The sequence below is a fragment of the Carcharodon carcharias genome, chromosome 1 (assembly GCF_017639515.1).
Source record: "Carcharodon carcharias isolate sCarCar2 chromosome 1, sCarCar2.pri, whole genome shotgun sequence".
NCBI classification, from domain to species: Eukaryota; Metazoa; Chordata; class Chondrichthyes; order Lamniformes; family Lamnidae; genus Carcharodon; species Carcharodon carcharias.
In genome coordinates this window covers 210,068,294-210,087,692 of record NC_054467.1, presented here as the reverse complement: position 1 = coordinate 210,087,692, position 19,399 = coordinate 210,068,294, and the positions used below count along the sequence as shown (strand labels likewise).

Genomic DNA, 19,399 nt, shown 5'->3' with positions numbered 1-19,399 from the left:
GGCTTAAATACAAACATTCCATGGGTACTGGTTGCCTTCTTGCACCTGGTCAAAGCCAGCTCAAAGAGAATTATTAAAAGAGTACTGTACTGCTTGAATTTTAAAAAAAGTTGTGTTACAACTATCATTTCAGCTTGATTCATCTTTCCTTATTTTAAACAGGGTGCACTGATTTGCAGGGAAGTGGAGGAAACATGAAAGAGTTTGTTTTCCTGCATCCCCTATTCACTGAATTAAGACATTCCAAATTAAGTGAAGGTTTTCTGATCTGTTTCCCCGAAAACCACAACTTCCAAAATCCAGCATGGACTCGGTCCTGAGGTTGCTAGATTTGAGGTACTCTACCTGTATTCTTAAATTTTAAATAGCATGCCGCATTAACTCCCTTGTATTACTCCACTCCTCAGTTCACCCACACTGCTACATTTTTCTTTTGGCAATCTGCATAGATTTCTCAGTACAATCACAAATAAAGCAAACTGACAGGTGAATTTTAGATGTAAGACTGAATCAATGGCATAATTTCTTCTTCTTGACAGAGAAGTGTGAAGTGATATACTGATTTATAACGATGCGCAAAGGAACCAAAGGAGACATGAGGAAAGCTTTTTTTTTATATACGCGCACCACATGGTTAGGATCTGGGGCACACTGACTGAAAGGTTGGTGGAGACAGATTAAATCATGGTTTTCAATGGGGAATTGAATAAGCATCTGAACAGAAAGCATTTGTCGAGCTACCAGGAAGCGGGGCTAGCTAACTTGCTGCTGCAGAGAGCTGGCACGGGTTTGACAGGCTGAATGGTCGTCTTCTCTGCTGTAATTGTTTCATGATTAGATGATTCCAGAAGAGCTCCTCCAGAAAGCACACAAAAAACGGTCAATGATGTCACCATCATTGTCTAAGTACCAAAGATCAGCCAACACAGACTCTCAAGAAATAAAAACAAAAAATGCTGGAAATACTCAGGTCAGGCAGCACGCTGTATTTTGCTTTTGTACAGAAACTCAGAACTCTAAGCATAGCATATTCTGTTGCCTCAGGATAACCCAAGCATTTCACAGCCAGTGCAGCATTGGTGAAGTTTAGTTGCTGTTGTAATCCGCAGAGAAAAACCTGCAAATTTGTACACAAGGTCCCACAAACAGGAATGAGGTAACTTTCCAGGTAATCTAGTTTAGTGATGCTACTTCAGGCATTAATATTGGCCAGGCCATTAGAAGAATTGTCCTACTCTTATTCGAATAGTGTCATGGGACCTTTTCTTACTGCCACCTCAGGGGGCATACAAGACTTTTGTTTGACATCTCATCTGAAAAGACAGTACTTCTGACCTGTCCCTTTGATAGAAGGGCTGTGGAAATCTTGGAAAAATGGTCCACCAAGGCTCCAAGTAGAGGAGTAGAATGAGACCCCCTGCCTGAAATTCATCCCTTCAGTGTTTAAACTCCTGAGTGAGCCTCAGCCCACAACCTTCTGACTCAGATGAGAGTGCTCTCCCACTGAATCAAGGCTCCACTCTGCCACTACAGCCACTGGCTGCCCATTGACAATATTTCCAGAGATACAAAATAAATAACGAACATGTTTTGATCGTGTATACCTGAATTCTTTATGTATTCATGGTTATTCCAATTAGTATGACTCAGGAAGATAAACAGCAAATCAGACATGCAGTAATGAAGACTACATTTGTATCCTGCTGTGGAAAATATAAAAAAAATACATTTTCTGTGTTTACAGGAGGCTGACTTGAAATGGCAAACTATAAACACTATTTGGTTGTGTTCTGTGCTATAATATAGTAACAGGGTTCAGTCACTTTGTGAACTCAACCAGAACCCTTAAGGTGAAGTACCTTGGGACTTCTATTTAAAGTGGTAAAGTGAAATACAAGTGTAAGTTCTTTGTTATTTAATCTCTCCTGCCTTCACCCTTTCCACTGACTTAAACATTTTTACATTTCTATCTTTGATTGACAAGTGGACTCTGCTTGGTAGATAAGTTGCCATGGAGGATGCACAAGGGACTTATTAGCTGCCAAGCTTTTGTTTAAATTCAAACCAGACAGCTCAACTCCAATTGGGCAAGGCATTGCCCTGAGGCATGAACTAGCAGGCGGCTTTCCCCCCAAGCTTCTGTTTAGTTGAAAAAGGTGCAATGCGTGGATATGCTCCTTCTGCCTGCAAAAGGACAGGCCTGTGTGTGTGAATATATGTAGCTACTAGCACAGGCAAGTGAGTCACACAGTGTGCCCAACTGATAAGCTTAAATTGGTTGTCAGTGTAATTCTGAGCATAATCAGAAGTTTAGCAAGTGTTATCCAATCGCAGAATCACATCGCATGTTGAACAGTACGTTTTCAGTTTTGCAAGCACAGACTGGTTGGATACAGTCAGTACTTTGCCTGTTGCGAACAGCCGAAGGGACGTGCTGTTTGATACGATCCGCCAGTCATTGGGACATGTGGCCCACTTACCTGGCATTATGCCAGTATTGAAATTCATATACCACATTGCTCATTTGTGTGATAGGCAGAATGTCTTCTTGGCTTGCCAACAGCATCCTGTTAGTGGAGAATACCACACATGATGCTATTCCACTGTAACAGTGTGCAATGGCTAACTTCAGCTGTTGCTTCAACATGTAGTAAATCTCTTTGACCATGTACCCCCTGAAAGCAAGGAGTTTGTTCTTGCGCATGACTTGAATTTTGGTGTGCCTTTGCCCCACATCAAACAGGAACAGGTATCTACTGCGTTCAGACTCCTCTACTCCAGCTATCCCATCACAAACCATCATCCACTGAAGATGCTGAATCCTTGAAAGCATGCCTAGCCGATCTAGCGCACGCATAATGTGGGATTCTAAACAACTTGGCTAATTTTCACATGTAACTCGAATGTCTGTGGCATCGCGAGGCCTCAAAGCCAATCCAGATATCCATATGTTTAAACTTGACAAAGGAACTGGAATAGTCATCTAAAACAAATGTGACTTTATCAATAAAATGCATGCCATTCTTAATGACAGATCCAAAATTGTATCCATTGGTCTCATTTCTATATTTCATCTCATTTCTTTATGTCTTAGTTCTGATGAAGGGTCATACGGACTCGAAATGTCAACTGTATCCCTCTCCGCAGATGCTGTCTGACCTGCTGAGTTTTTCCAGGTATTTTTGTTCTCAAACATCTTTGTTGGTTTCCAGAAGAAACATGTCTTCGATGAAATGACACCTAACCTCCATGGTAGCACCTCTAATAATCAGAGTCCACAAGTCAACCAATCAGCACTCTTCTCATGCAGTATAAACAGTTGTTCCCTTTACAATTGGTATTCTTGTGAATCTGTCCTAATGAGTGTAAGACAAAAAGATTCAACAGCATGTCTCTTTTCTCAGCAATACTCAAGGTCCATACTACCAAATGATTATTTTCATCTTTCTTCAGTTCTGATGAAAGATCATCTCAACCTGAAACATTAACTCTGTTTTTCTCCACAGGTGCTGCCTGACCCAGTATTTCCAGCACTTTTTGTTTTTATTTCAGATTTCCAGCATCTGTAGCATTTTGCTTTTGTAAATTATTGCTGCTGTTTGCATTGCTAGTTTGAGGTGGTGGTCAAGTAGGTAAACCGGGTATTGGAAGTTACCCTGGAAGTTATGAAATAATCAATATTTTATTGAAGATGTGGTAAACTAGACCTCTTCATCATTCTTGACCTATCTGCAGCCTTTGATCCAGTTAAATCAACCATCCTCCTGTAACACCTCTCCATGGTTGTTCAGCTGGTGTGACTGCACTCACCTGGCTCCATTCTTACCCTATCTAATCGTAGCTAGAGTACTAATTTCAAGGCTCCTCTTCTTGCTCCTGCACTATTACCTCCCGTGCCCCATAAGGATCTATCTTTGGCACCCTCCTGTTTCTCGTCTAAATGCTGCCCCTCAGCAACATAACTGGTAAGCACAGCATTAGTTTCCACATGTATGCTCACCACACCAGCTCTATAAAGTCAACATGGTTTGACGAAAAGTAAATCATGTTTGGCAAGTTCATTAGCGTTTTTTATGGATCTAACTAGTAGGGTATATAAAGGGAAACCAGCAGGTAATAGTATACTTGTATTCCCAATAAGACGCCATGTGAAAGATTGATACACAAGGAGTTGCGGGTAATATATTAGCATGGAGAGAGGATTGGCTAACCATCAGGAAATGTATTACATTTTTGTGCATTTTTAACCTTTCCTGGTTCTGATGAAAGATCATGCCTTGAAACTTTAACTCTCTCCCGCTCTCTCACATAGATGCTGCCAGGCTTACTAAATATTTTTTAAAAATTCATTTCTGGGATGTGGGCGTCACTGGCTAGGCCAGCATTTATTGCCCATCCCTAACTGCCCTCAAGAAGGTGGTGGTAAGCTGCCTTCTTGAACCGCTGCAATCAATGTGGTGTAGCCACACCCACAGTGCTGTTAGGGAGAGAATTCCAGGATTTTGACCCAATAACAGTAAAGGAATGGCAATATATTTCCAAGTCAGGATGGTGAGTGACTTGGAGGGGAACTTCCAGGTGGTGGTGTTCCCATCTATCTGCTGCCCTTGTCTTTCTAAATGGTAATGGTTGTGGTTTTGGAAGGTGCTGTCTACAAAGTCAACATGGTTTAACAAAAAGTGAATTCCTGCAGTGCATCTTGTAGATGGTACACATTGCTGCCACTGTATGCCGATAGTGGAGGGAGTGAATGTTTGTGGATCAAGCGGGCTGCTTTGTCCTGGATGGTGTCAAGCTTCTTGCATGTTGTGGGAGCTGCACTCATCCATGCAAGTAGGAAGTATTCCATCACACTCCTGACTTGTGCCTTGTAAAACAGCGGACAGGCTTTGCGGCATCACCTCTGTCCTGCTCTTGTAGCCACAGTATTTATATGGCTAGTCCAGTTCAGTTTCTGGTCAATGGTAAACCCCAGGATGTTGAAAGTGGGGGATTCAGTGATGGTATTGTCATTGAATGTCAAGGGGTGATGGTTAGATTCCATCTTGTTGGAGATGGTCATTGCTTGGCATTTGTGTGGCATGAATGTTACTTGCCACTTGTCAGCCCAAGCCTGGATATTGTCCTGGTCTTGCTGCATTTGGACACGGACTGCTTCATCATCTGAGAAGTCATGATTGGTGAACATTGTGCAATCATCAGCGAACATCACCACTTCTGACCTTATGATGGAAGGAAGGTCACTGAAGCAGCTGAAGATGGTTCAATGGAGGAACTCCTGCAGCGATGCCCTGGAACTGAGACGATTGGCCTCCAACAACCACAACAATCTTTCCCTGTGCTCGGCATGACTCCAACCAGCAGAGTGTTTTCCCTTTAATTCCCATTACCTCCAGTTTTGCTAAGGCTGCTTGATACAAATTCGGTCAAATGCTGCTTTGATGTCAAGGGCAGTCATTCTCGCTTCACCTCGAGAGTTCCGCTCTTCTGTCCATGTTTGAACCAAGGCTGTAATGAGGTCAGGAGCTGAGTGATCCTGGTGGAACCCAAACTGAGCAGTTTATTTTTAATTAAGTGTGGCTTGATAGCACTGTTGATGACCCCTTCCATCACTTAGCTAATCACTGAGATTTGACTGATGGGGCATTAATTGGCTGAGTTGGATTTGTCCTGCTGTGTGTGTACAGGACATACCTGGGTAATTTTCCACATAGCTGGGTAGGTGCCAGTGTTGTAGCTGTACTGGAACAGCTTGGCTAGGGGCGCAGCAAGCTCTGGAGCACAAGGCTTCAGTAATACTGCCTGAATATTGCCAGGGCCCATAGCTTTTGCACTTTCAGCCATTTCTTGATATCTTGAATTGAATTGGCTAAAGACTAGCATCTGTGATGCTGGGGACCTCCGGAAGAGGCTGAGATGGATCATCTACTGGCTGGAGGAGCACTGACTCATCAGCTGAGGGAGGGCGGTAAGTGGTAATCAGCAGGAGGTTTCCTTACCCATGTTTGACCTGATGCCATGAGACTTCATGGGTTCTGGAGTCATGTTGAGGGCTTGCAGGGCAATACCCTCCTGACTGTATACCACAGTGCCGCCACCTCTGATGGGTCTGTCTTGCCAGTGGGACTGGGCATACCCAGGGATGGTGTTGGTGGTGTCTGGGACATTATCTGTAAGTTTTGATTCGGTGAGTATGACTATGCCAGGCTGCTGCTCGACTAGTCTGTGAGACAGCTCTCCCAATTTTGGCACAAGCCTCCAGATGTTAGTAAGGAGGACTTTGCAAAGTCGACCGAGTTTTCTGTTGTTTTTTCCGGTGCCTAAGTCGATACCAGGTGGTCCATCCGGTTTCATTCCTTATAGACTTTGTAGAGGTTTGCTCCAAATGAGTGGCTTGCTAGGGCATTTCAGAAGGCATTTAAGAGTCAATCACATTGCTGTGCATCTGGAGTCACATGTAGGCCAGATCGGGTAAGGACAGCAGATTTCCTTCCCTAAAGGAGATTAGTGAATCAGATGAGTTTTTATGATGATCGGAAATGGTTTCATTGTCATCACTGGACTTTTAATTCCAGATTTTTAATTGGAATTCAAATTCCACCATCTGTCATGGTGGAATTTGAACCCAGGCCCTCAGAGCATTACTTCCAGTGCTTTCTTTTTTATTCAAGGCAAATGGCATGTTGGCCTTGATTGCAAGGGGATTGGAGTACAGGAATAAAGAAGTTTTGTGACAATTGTACATGGCTTTGGTGAGTCATTTCGGGAGTACTGTGTTGCAGTTTTGGTCACCTTATTTAAAGAAGGATGTACTTGCTTTGGAGGTGGTACAGTGAAAGCTCACTAGATTGGTTCCTGGGATATGAGAGGGTTGTCCTATGTAAACTAGGCCTATAGCCTCTGGAGTTTAGAAACATGAGAGGTGATCTCATTAAAACATACAAGACTGTGTCTATCCTGTTACGCCCTTCAGAAGTTGAAAACCTGGAAAACGTGAACCATTTTCCATTTCTTGGGAGTCTCCCCTCGACAAAGTCATACATAAGCTGACAAAATTCTTTATCACCTCCAATGTGCTAGGTCAGTCTTTGGCCGACAGAGGAAAAGAGTATTTGGGGACCAGGATCTCAAACCTGAGACTAAGGTCATGGTTTACCGGGCAGCAGTGATCTCTGTGCTCCCATGTGCTTCAGAGTCTTGGACATCCTACACCTCAAGGCGCTGAAGTACCACCATTCGATGGCAAGAAAGGCGGTCCAACAGAATGCACCCTCCTAAGCAACATATGCAGCATCATGGCACTAATCATTCAAAACTAGCTCCACTGGGCAGGACGTCATTCATATGTCTGACTCCCAAAGCAACTGCTCTTCTCGAAACTTGGCTGCCGAAGGAAACTCCCAGAGGGATATCAGAAAAACTTTAGGGATGTCCTCAAATCAACCATTGAAACATCCCTGCTGACTCACTGGAATCCCCAGCCCATGACCAACCAAAACAAAGAAGGTTAATTCGGGGAGACTTTGTCATGAACATGCAGAGGCAAAATCGAGGTGTCAGGGAGAACTTATAAACCTCCAAACAACTCGTCTACCTGATTCTTTAAGCAGTCTGTAGTATGTGCTACAGTTCCACTTTCCCACTTGTTCCCCACATGTGGCAGAGTCTGCAGATCAACAATCTCAGAACCCATTGAACAGGAGTGGAAGCAAGTCATCCTGCCTAAGAAGAAGTCTAAGAGTTTCCCCTGGTTAGGGAATCTAGAACATACATAGGACTTAGGAGGAGTAGCCACTCAGTAAGCCTGCTATGTCATTCAGTAAGACCAAGGTTGATCTGATTGTGGTCCCAATGCCACTTTGCAGTCTGCCCCCCCATAACCCTTGACTCCCCTGTCTATCAAAAATCTGTCTAACTCTGTCTTGAATAAGGCAGGGGGGCACAGTCTCAGAATAAGGGGTTCATCATTTAGGACTAAGATGAGAAGAAATTTCTTCACAACAAAGGTTGTGAACCTTTAGAATTCTCTACTGCAGAGGATTTTGGATGCTCCATCGTTGAAGATATTTAAGGCTGTGATAGATTTTCAGTCTCTCAGGGAATCGAAGGATGTGGGGAATAGGTGGGAAAGTGGAACTGTAGCTGAAGATCAGCCATAATCATATTGATTAACAAAGCAGACTCAAGGGGCTGTATGGTCTACTCCTGCTCCTATTTCTTTCGTTCTTTCATACAAACTTAATTCACATACTACAGAATCCATGCTTTCTACAAAACTGCAATACTCGCTAATTTCCCAGCACCAGGATATATAGTAAAAGAGACCTTCATGAAGGAGTTAGTGGATAGAATATCCTCACACTTTATTTCTTCCCCCTTTCTGAAGGAGGGTAGATTTCATACTTAAAGTAAATACATCTGGGCGAACTGGGAATTTGATCACAACAGTTGGTTTCACATAGTACAAGATGTCTTTGAGCAACTTGAAGGAACAATCCTTCAAATCTTACTTTAGCAATAAAGAGTTAGGTAAAATTAAACAAGGCATCTGTTCAACATCTTTCCACCCTTTAAAATTACTTAATCTACCTTTATATAAAATATATATTCAAAAGATTAAACCCATGTAAGAGATCTTCTGCAATTAAAAATAGTTGTCCACAGGCATAAAGTATACTTTTCTACTCTGATACTGGCACTGGAGTTCAAAACAAGCACTCTTCCATTTTGTTTCAGCAAAGATTATAATTCGTATGTTCTAAAATTCAGAAACCTACCACAGTAAACTGAATTACAATGATGACAGCTGTACCCATGCCAAAAGCACAATGGTAGAGTTCACACCAATATAAGAACAATTCTTCAAAAAACAACACATGAAACACTGCAGCTTTAAATAGTAATGTTGCAGCAATAAAACTATCAACAGATCTCCAAATTCAGCACCAGAAAAGTCAACACAACCCACAAGTAGTAACCTCAAACCACTGGTGAACTCACCCTTGACCAGAAATGATTTTGCTGGAGTTTGTATTCCAAGATAAATTTTAATTCGAAACGTTCACCCCACGATGGTGGATAATCCCACTGTACTTTTATCCTTCTAGGAGATCCAAAAACAGGCTCAGCTGTTAAATTTGCAGGTGGATCAGGCTGGACTGAATCAAAAAAAATAAGAGAATGTGTTTCTGTCAGACCAATCAGAAATGCTACATCTGCAGCTAAACGCATTTGCTGATAACAGAAGTGTAGGGGAGGAATTTTAATACCTAATAACAAGTGGGTTTGGGTCGGGCAGGAACTAAATAAGTAAAAAATTTCAAACCTGAACCAATATGCATCAAAACCCACCCAGGAGCCCCGGGGGAGTCCATTGCAACCCATATAGTGCAGTTGAAGCAGTTGACAGAGCACTGCGACTTTGGAGACACACTCCGTGATAATGCTGCGGGGCCGATTAGTTTGTGGACCTCAACAACAGCATTCAGCGCTGTTTACTTGCAGAAGTCAACATCGATTTGAAGCGCGGCATGCAAATAGCACTAGCCATGGAAAGTGCTGCGAGAGACTCGCAGGCTCTGCGACACATACAACATGGCACCGTTCTTCATGTGGGGCAGCAACCTATCACTGCGCGTGGCTCAAAAACCAGAGACACAGCAGCGAAGTGAGAGGCAATGTCCACTGTTAGAAAAACAAAAATGCCTGGTAGAAACATTTCAGCAGTGACTGCAAGGTTAATCTGTTATAGAAGTGGGGGTGACCGCGTACGGGACACCTGCAGATTCAAGGAGGCAGAATGCTATTACTGCCATTAGAAAGGTCACATAATAAAGCAATGCAGTGTGAAATCGAAACAGCCCATAAAGCAGCAAGCCAATATGATTGAATACAACAGAACCTGGAGCTGCTGATACTGACATCTATCCCCTATATAACATCACAGCGGTAAAAACCAAACCTATCACTGTCACAATTCAAGTTAATGGGAGACCACTAATAGGGGAGGTAGACACAGGAGCCTCAGCCACAGTGATGGGAGCGCACACATTTAAATACCTAAACGAAGGTACCCAACCACTAAATCTGGAGCGGCCAACTGCTCAATTAAAGACATACATTGGAGAATCTATACAGGTAAAGGGGATTGCCACAGTGCCAGTGTCTCATAGGCAACAGATAGCCCAGCTTTCAGTCACAGTGACAGGTGAAGGACTTAGTCTTCTGGGCCAAGTCTAGTTACAAAAAAATCAAGCTTAACTGGTCTGTAATATTTCACTTGAGAACAGGAGGAGTTCCTGAACTGCTAAGGAAATACAGCAGGTATTTCGTGATGAATTAGGGAAGTTAAAAGACTTGCAAGAAAAAAATATATGTGGATTCTCAGGCGACGCTCCGTTTCTTTAAGACCAGACCTGTGCTTATGCCTTAAAGGAGAAGGTGGGTGCAGAACTGTGCCGGTTAGAAAAGCTGGGCATCATCCAACCAGTCCAATTTTCGGAATGGACAGCGCCTACAGTCCCTCCCAGCGGTGACGCCTGACCAAAGTATATGCATTTGAGGAAACTATGAATTGACCGTGAACAAGATTGACTGCCAAACTAGATAAATATCCTATCCTGAGAATAGACAGCTTATATGCAAAGCTAGCTGGAGGCAAATCCTATGCAAAACTGGACATTAGCCATGCATACCAACAGTTAGAGCTGGATAGCACTGCTAGAGGGTACTTAACTATCAACACGCACAAGGATCTGTATCAATATGCTTGCCTACCCTTTGGAGTATCGTCTGCATGTGCAACCTTACACAGGACAAGGATTTTCCTGAGTAGCAGTATACATAGATGATGTTCTGATCACAGGGTCAACTGAAACCAAACACTTGGCCAACTTGGAAGATGTGCTAAGATGATTCTTGGAAGCTGGCATACGATTAAAGAAAGAGAAATGTACATTCCAAGTGCCAGAAGTTACTTACCTGGGTCACAGGATGGATGCTATGAGTTTACAGCCAGTAGAAGAGAAAGTTAGAGCAATCAAAGATGCGCCCTCTCCATCCAGTGTAACTGAAATCTGCATATGATCAACTACTATAGCCGCTTCTTCCCAAGATTGTCAACAATGTTAGCACCATTACACTTGTTAAAAAAGAATCATCGTTGGTTGTGAAATTCACAATAGGAAGAAGCCTTTGTGAAAGTTAAGCTATTAGATTCATCATGTTTATTGGTACACTAAGACCCATCGAAAGAGTTGGTATTAATATGCAATGCGTCTCCTTACGGTGTAGGAGCTGTGTTACCACACAGAATGGAAGATGGATTAGGAAGGCCAATTGGCTATGTTTCCAGAACGTTCTCCGCAGTCTAGAAGGGTTATTCCCAACTAGAAAAGCAAGGTTTATCAGTGATATTCAGAGTGAAGAAATTCCACCAGTACCTGCATGATCTGCATTTCACCATTGTGTCGGACCATAAACTATTAATGGGTTTATTCAGTGAGGATAAGGCCAATCCACCAATAGCAAGAATCCAATGTTGGGCTTTGATTCTATCTGCGTTCGAGTATACCTTTATGCACCGTCCTGGCTTGCATATTGCAAATGCAGACATACTCAGTTGGCTCCCATTACCAGATAGCATTGTACATGCTCCAGTGCCTCAAGAATTCTTTGCCTGTGTGTGCGAAGCAAATTAGAAATTGGACGAACAATGATCCAATTTTCTCAAATGCCCAAGATTGCAAGGGTGTATTGCAAGGGTGGTCAAGTTCACCTGTGTCTTAAGAGGTGAGACCAATCCATGGCCAAAGAGAGTTAAGGTATCAAGATGGAATTTGTTGTTGGGTCAAGAGTCATCATCCCTTCGCAAGGAAGATAACCATCATTCAAAGAGCTTCACAGTGCGCATCCAGAGATGAAAATGCTAGTGTAAAGCTATGTCTGGTGGCCAGATACTGACAGTGACATTGAAACCACGGTCAAGCATTGTCTTCATTGTCAGCAACAAGTAGCCTGTTTCAGCTCCACTGCATCTGCGGGATTGGCCTGGTCGACCTTGGGTTAGACCATATATCGATTGTGTCAGACCATTCTTAGATACCACATTTTTACGGATCGTAAATGCGCATCCTAAACAGATGGATGTTTACAAAGTCAGATAGCCGACATCAAATGCAGCAAATCGAAAAGCTGCATCATTGTTTTCGTATGGCCTAGTGGAAGTCATTGTTTCTGATAATGGTTCAGTCTTTACCAGTACAGAGTTTCAGAAATTCATGAGTTAAAATGGAATATATTAAAACAGCCCCATACCATCCTTCATCAAATGGTTTAGCTGAAAGAGCTGTGCAAACTTTCAACTCTGGAATGAAGAGGTTATCAGAAGGTACTCCAGAAACTCAACATTCCTGCTTTATTCTCAATTATCGTATACACCTCATTCAACTACGGGTTCGATGCTGTCTGAATTATTAATGAAATGCAGCCTATGGACAAGGTTAAGTCTGGTGTTTCTAAACTTAGAGGGGGAGGTAGAGAAGAATCACAGTTCAAAAACTGAATCACGATATTCATAGCAAAGCTCATATATTCATTGTAGGAGAGACAGTTTTTGTGTGGAATTTTGGAAGGGGACCTTGTTGGGTCCCTGGTACAATTGTCTCAGAAACTGATCCCTTGTCCTTCCAAGTGGAAGTGAAAGATCAAATTGTTTGAAAACATGTGGACCATCCTAGAAATAGAGAGGCATTCCAACAATCAGCTATCTTGCCTGTGATTAAAGTCAAACCATTAATCCAAGGTGACAGATTAATCTAGAATAGTCATGCCCGATGTGTCTGTAGAGTTGCCAAAACCCTGAACTACCACCTTCTAATGATATATCTGGGGCTGCAATTCCTGACCATGTCGATCCTGTGGAAGAACCTCAAGTGGTAGAGCTGGAAATGAATAAGGAAAGCACCTCAGAAACTTAATCTTTAATCACCTGAGTTGTATACATGTATATGCTGTTGGGTATTCAAATGCTCTCTGTAAAGAGAAGCTGTAAAAAATCTAAACAGGGAGGAAATGCAGTAACAGAAGAAGTAGCCTCTCCTACTGTCTATCAAGGGTCATGTGATTGTTCTTGGAGGCTCTGACCAATAAGCCCTTAGCATGGGTAATCTAAGGGAGGGTGGGGTAGAGAGAGGGGGGGTTTTCTTGTCAAGCACCAGGTTCAAGCACGTAGATTCTGAAAAGCTCTCTGTAATGAAGCTAAACGCTTCTTGTTGAAACCTGTCTGATATGTCATCATCACATCGGTCATTCATTTAAAAAGTCCATTCCAGTTTATTGTGAACACTAAACATCCCCCCCACCCCCTCAACCCTCTCCCTCAGAGTTAATATTGGGGCTACAATGTCCAAAATACACATCTAAAAAATGTTTTATTTATTCGCAGGATGTGATCTTCGCTGGCTGGGCCAGCATTTATTGCCCATCCCTAGTTACCCTTCAGAAAGTGGTGGTGAGCTGCCTTCTTGAACTGCTGCAGTCCATGTAGTGTAGGTACACCCACAGTGCTGCTAGGGAGGGAGCTCCAGGATTTTGACCCAGCAACAGTGAAGGAACGGCGATATATTTCCAAGTCAGGATGATAAGTGACTTGGAGGGGAACTTCCAGGTGGTGGTTTTCCCATCTATCTGCTGCCCTTGTCCCTCTAAATGGCAGTGGCTGTGGGTTTGGAAGGTGCTGCCTAAGGAGCCTTGGTGAATTCCTTCAGTTCATCTTGTAGATGGTACACACTCCTGCTACTGTGTGTCAGTGGTGAAGGGAATGAATGTTTGTGAGTGGACGGTGTCAAGCTTGAGTGTTGTGGGACCTGCACTCATCCAGGCAAGTGGGAAGTATTCCATCACACTCCTGATTTGTGCCTTGTATATGGTGGACAGGCTTCGGGGAGTCAGTTGAGTTACTCGTTGCAGATTCCTAGCCTCTGATCTGCTCTTGTAGTCACAGTATTTACATGGCTAATCCAGTTCAAATTTTGGTCAATGGTACTCCCAGGATGTTGATAGTGGGGGATTCAATGATGCTAATGCCATTAAACATCAAAGGGCGATGGTTAGACTCTCTCTTGTTGGAGATGGTCATTGCCTGGCACTTGTGTGTTAGGAATGTTACTTGTCACTTGTCAGCCCAAGCCTGGATATTGTCCTAGTCTTGCTGCATTTGGTCATGGAATGTTTCAGTATCTGAGGAGACGTGAATGGTGCTGAACATTGTGCAATCTTCAGCGAGCATCCCCACTTCTGACCTTATGATGGAAGGAAGGTCATGAGATGACTGACCTCCAACAACCACAAACATTTTCCTTTGTGCTGGGTATGACTCCAACCAGTGGAGAGTTTTCCCCGATTCCCATTAAATCCAGTTTTGCTAGGGCTCCTTGATGCCACACTCAGTCAAATACGGCCTTGATGTCAAGGGCAGTCACTCTCACCTCACCTCAGGAGTTCAGCTCTTTTGTCCATGTTTGAACCAAGGCTGTAATGAGGTCAGGAGCTGAGTGGCCCCGGTGGAACCCAAACTGGGCGTCAGTGAGCGAGCAGGTTAATGCTAGCAAGTGCCGCTAGATAGCGCTGTTGATGACCCCTTCCATTCCTTTACTGATGATAAAGTGTAGACTGGTAATTGGCCAATTTAGATTTGTCCTGTATTTTATGTACAAGACATACCTGGGCAATTTTCCACATAGCCGGGTAGATGCCATTGTTGTAGCTGTACTGGAACAGTTTGGCTAGGGGTGCGGCAAGTTCTGGATCACAAGTCTTCAGTACTATTGCCAAAATATTGTCAGGCACCATGACCTTTGTAGTATCCAGTGCCTTCAGCCATTTCTTGATATCACGTGGAGTGAATCGAATTGGCTGAAGATTGACATCCATGATGCTGGGCACCTCCGGAGGAGGCCGGGATGGATCATCCACTCAGCACTTCTGGCTGAAGATTGTAGCAAATGTTTCAGCCTTATCTTTTGCACTGATGTGCTGGGCAGCCCATCATTGAGGATGGGGATATTTATGGAGCCTCCTCCTCCAGTGAGATGATTAGTTATCTATCAACACTCTTGACTGGATGTGGCAGATCTGCAGGGCTTAGATCTGATCTGTTGGCTGTAGGATTACTTAGCTATGTTCATCACTTGCTGCTTCTGGTGCCTGGCATGCAAGTAGTCCTATGTTATAGCTTCATCAGGTTGACGTCTCATTATTAGGTATGTCTGGTGCTGCTCCTGGCATGCCCTCTTGCACTCTTCATTGAATAGGGTTGATCCCCTGGCTTTGTGGTAAAGGTAGAGTGGGTGATATGCTGGGCCATGAGGTTACAGATTGTGTTCGAGTCCAATTCTGCTGCTGCTGATGGCCCACAGCACCTCATGGATGCCCAGTCTTGAGTTGCTAGATCTGTTTGAAATCTATCTCATTTAGTATGGTGGAGATGCCACACAACACAATGGGGGGTATCCTCAATGTGAAGGCAGGAATTCATCACCACAATGACTGTGTGGTGGTCACTCCTACCAATAATGTCATGAACAGATGCATCTGCAGCAGGCAGGTTGGTGAGGATGAGGTCAAGTATGTTTCTCCCTCTTGTTGGTTCCCTCACCACCTGCCGCAGACCCAGCTGAGCAGCTATGTCCTTTAGGACTCGGCCAACTCGGTCAGTAGTTGTGCTACCGAGCCACTCATGGTGATGGACATTGAAGTCCCCCACCCAGGGTACATTCTGAGCCCTTGCACCCTGTGCTTCCTCCAAGGGATGTTCAACATGGAGAAGCAATGATTCATCAGCTGAGGGAGGGCAGTACGTGATAATCAGCAGGAGGTTTCCTTGTCCTTGTTTGACCTGATGCCTTCATGGGGTCCGGAGTCGATTTTCAGGACTCCCAGGGCAACTCCCTCCCGACATACACAGGGATGGTGGTGGTGATGTCTGGGACATTATCTGTAAGGTATGATTCCGTGAGGATGACTATGTTAGGCTGTTGCTTGACTAGTCTGTGAGACAGCTCCCCCAACTTCGGAACTAGCCCCCAGATGTTAGTAAGGACGACTTTGCAGGGTCGTCAGGGCTGAGTTTGCCGTTGTCGCTTCTGGTGCCAAGGTCGATGCCGGGTGTTCCGTCCGGTTTCATTCCTTTTCTGAGGCTTTGTAGCGGTTTGATACAACCGAGTGGCTTGCTCGGCCATTTCAGAGGGCATTTAAGAGTCAATCACATTGCTGTGGATGGCAGATTTCCTTCCCTAAGTGAACCAGATGGGTTTTTACAACGATCGACAATGGTTTTCTGGTCATCATTGGACTTTTAACTCCAGACTTCCATTGAATTCAAATTCCACCATCTGCCATGGTGGGATTTGAACCTAGGTCCCCAGAGCATTACCCTGTGTCTCTGCATTCCAAGTCCAGTGACTTGGCCAGGCCATCGCCTCCCCAAAATTCAAAATATGCAGCTGAGGAAATGTTCCATTTTTTAAAGAGGCACATTTGCAGTTTGCATTTCTCGTATACTTTGCTACTGATTGATTCATTTCTCTATTTAGGGTCACTCGTAGAATATTTTATTACCCAAGAGACTATTTCAGCCTGTGATACTAAAGCAGGCATACGTGCGGGTATATATCCCGAGGGAAGGGATGTGGATGTGCACGGTCTAGCACAGTGGTAGGGGGAGAGAGAAGGACCAGTTGCGGGATTTATGACCCTGGTAGAGAGGTTGAATTGGCTTTAAAAATGACCCTCTACCATGAGTGCCCAGCAGGCCAAGTTGGCAATAGTAAAATATGCGGTCACCCACCCACAATAGTTCCTGATGCAAAATGCGGTCTGTTGAGATTCAATGTTCACCTATAGCTCCTGCACAGAGTACCTGGCTATTTGAGCCTGGAGAGGCATTTTACCTCGGCAGAAGGGAAGCCTCTGGCCACTGAACCTATGTTGAGAACCATGTTGGAGGTAGTAAATGGGGATCCGGGATGACAATATTATATCCATAAGGTGAAGGCACATTCTAAGGCAGAAGTTAAACAGGAGGGCAACAAGTGGGCAGGTGAAACAAACAGAAAATGCTGGGAAGACTCAACAGGTCTGACAGCATCTGTGGAGAGAGAAACAGAGTTGATGTTTTGAGTCTGTATGACTCTTCTTCAGAGCAGATGAGTTGACAAAGAAAAGTGCAAAGAAAGGTAACCCCTGGGACCCTTACAAATCAGGAATGGTGGCAGCTATTACAGGCAAAACAGAGCCAGTACCTGTACTGCTTTGAAGAAGCTACAATATAAGGACCCAACCATTAAGACAATAATTCAGGCTAAGGATAAAGGGGAAAAATTGGAAGGGCCATGGCAGGCGAGTGATAATGGTTAGAGAGGGGATCTTGTTTAAGGGTGACAAGTGGGTAGTACCAGAAGGACATCATCAGGAAGTAATGCAGCTAGCACATGGGGGACCTGGAGCAGGTCTCCTGGGAAGCAAAGGTACCTGAGAAAGAATAAAACAGGTAGGACGGTGGCCGAGAATGAGACAAGACGTAGAGAATTATGTGAAAGGATGTGTGGTGTGCCTGGCCAGCATTATACACCCCCAGAAAAGGAAGGCAAAATTGGGAGTGACTCTGAACGTTCTCTCTGAATGTCTGGAAGCTACATATATTAATACACAGGGCCACGTTCTTTGTAGACAGAAAATACATGTACACACATTGTGCCTGTTTCAGCTAAACAAAATATGTGACAGCCATTCGCTGATTCATTCCTCAGGGGCAATGCCTTGAGCAATCAGGGTCAAGCTGTCTGGTTTAACTTTCAAACAATGCTTGGCAGTAAACTGTAGTCACCATCAGTGGTGCATTCTCTATGGCAAGACCACTTGCTAACCAATCAGCACTCTCTTATATGTCACTTCCCTACTTATGAAAGGTGAGAGAAAGAAACCAATCAGCCTAACATCTGTTGCTGGGAAGTTACTAGAGTCTATAATTAAGAATAGAGTGACTCAGCCCCTTGGGCAACATTCTCTCCCCATCCCCCACCCCCTTTAGGGGGATGTGCAGGAGTGGGAGCAGGCGCGAGTGGGCGGGGTCCTGATCGGCACACCTGTTTGGGGGCACTCTGGCATTTCATGTGGGCGGGCCAATTAAGACCTGCCCAGCATGACGTCTGCCAGGAAGCAATATGTGCTCCCTGTGTGGGTTGGGGGGGCTGGGGGGGAGGAGAGAGAGAGATTCCCTGGGCCAGGGGTGGGCCCTACGTGCGAAAGAGCACACAGACCTCCCCGAGGCAAAGTTCTGCCTCAGACATCGGCTCAAGTTTGAAACATTAAATAAAGATGAGAAAAAAAACTGACATCCCCTCATGTGCCACTGTCACATGTGGTGGGACAAGTCAATTTTTTTTATTTAGAGATTTCACACAAATTTTAATAACCTCATCCCACCCGTGGATGAGGTTTCATGTTTTTTCAGAAGCCCGCCTGGGCTCTTTGCCTGCCCGCCAACCTTAAGGTTGGATGGGCAGACCCATTGATCACTTTAATTACTTTTTTAATGGCCTTAATAGGCCTTTGACAGATTGGCGGGCGGGCAGCCGTATCAGCTATGTGCCTGCCAAACTGAAAATCTAAATAACACGGGTTGACGTTGGGAATCACGCCTGACGTCACCCCGTGTTGGCAAGCCAGCCCTACCCCCTGCTGGCCGACCGGAAGATACAGCCCCTTACAATTTTTCAGTTGATCAGACAGAGAGCCAGCATGGATTTGTGATGGGTAAATCATGCCTCATTGATTTTATTTCTGAAGAGGTGACTAAAGGAGTGAACAGAGGAATGAATGTAAACAGATGTTACTTGAATGGATTACCAGTAGGTAATCAATGAAGTCTGCTAAAGAGACTATTAGCTGAAGTTGAAGCTCATGGAATTGACCTCATTAGGAGATTGGTTGAGTGGTAGGAGATAGACAGCAGGGATAATGGGCAGGGACTCTAATTGGCAGGATGTATTTAGTTATAGGAGACAGAGATCTGTGTTGAGGCCTCAACTCACTTGCTTTTCCAGAACTGTTATATCAAATTCAGGGTCACAGGGAGTTGAGCCTATTCCAACAGGCAATGGGCACTAGGTACAATGGGGTACACTCAGGGCGGAACACCAGTCCATCAAAGGGCACACACACACTGAAGGACAGTTTATCATAGCCAATCCACCTAACCAGCACATCTTTGGATGGCAGAAGGAAACTCACAGAGATACGGGGAGAATGTGCAAACTCCACACAGACAGACATCGGAAATCAGGATCAAACCTGGGTCCACAGAGCCGAGGGGCAGGATCACTAACCACTGTGCCACTGT

General features: G+C 44.3%; 1 protein-coding gene across 2 annotated transcripts in view; it reads right to left on the bottom strand.

Moving 5' to 3' along the window:
- Positions 1–19,399, bottom strand: part of il11ra (interleukin 11 receptor, alpha) — a 113,384-nt gene that overhangs the window by 19,143 nt on the left and 74,842 nt on the right. For both annotated transcript variants that reach the window (XM_041188104.1, XM_041188113.1), the window contains exon 7: positions 9,001–9,158. In XM_041188104.1, coding sequence (XP_041044038.1) covers positions 9,001–9,158 — 158 coding nt within the window. The remainder of the gene's footprint in view (positions 1–9,000; positions 9,159–19,399) is intronic.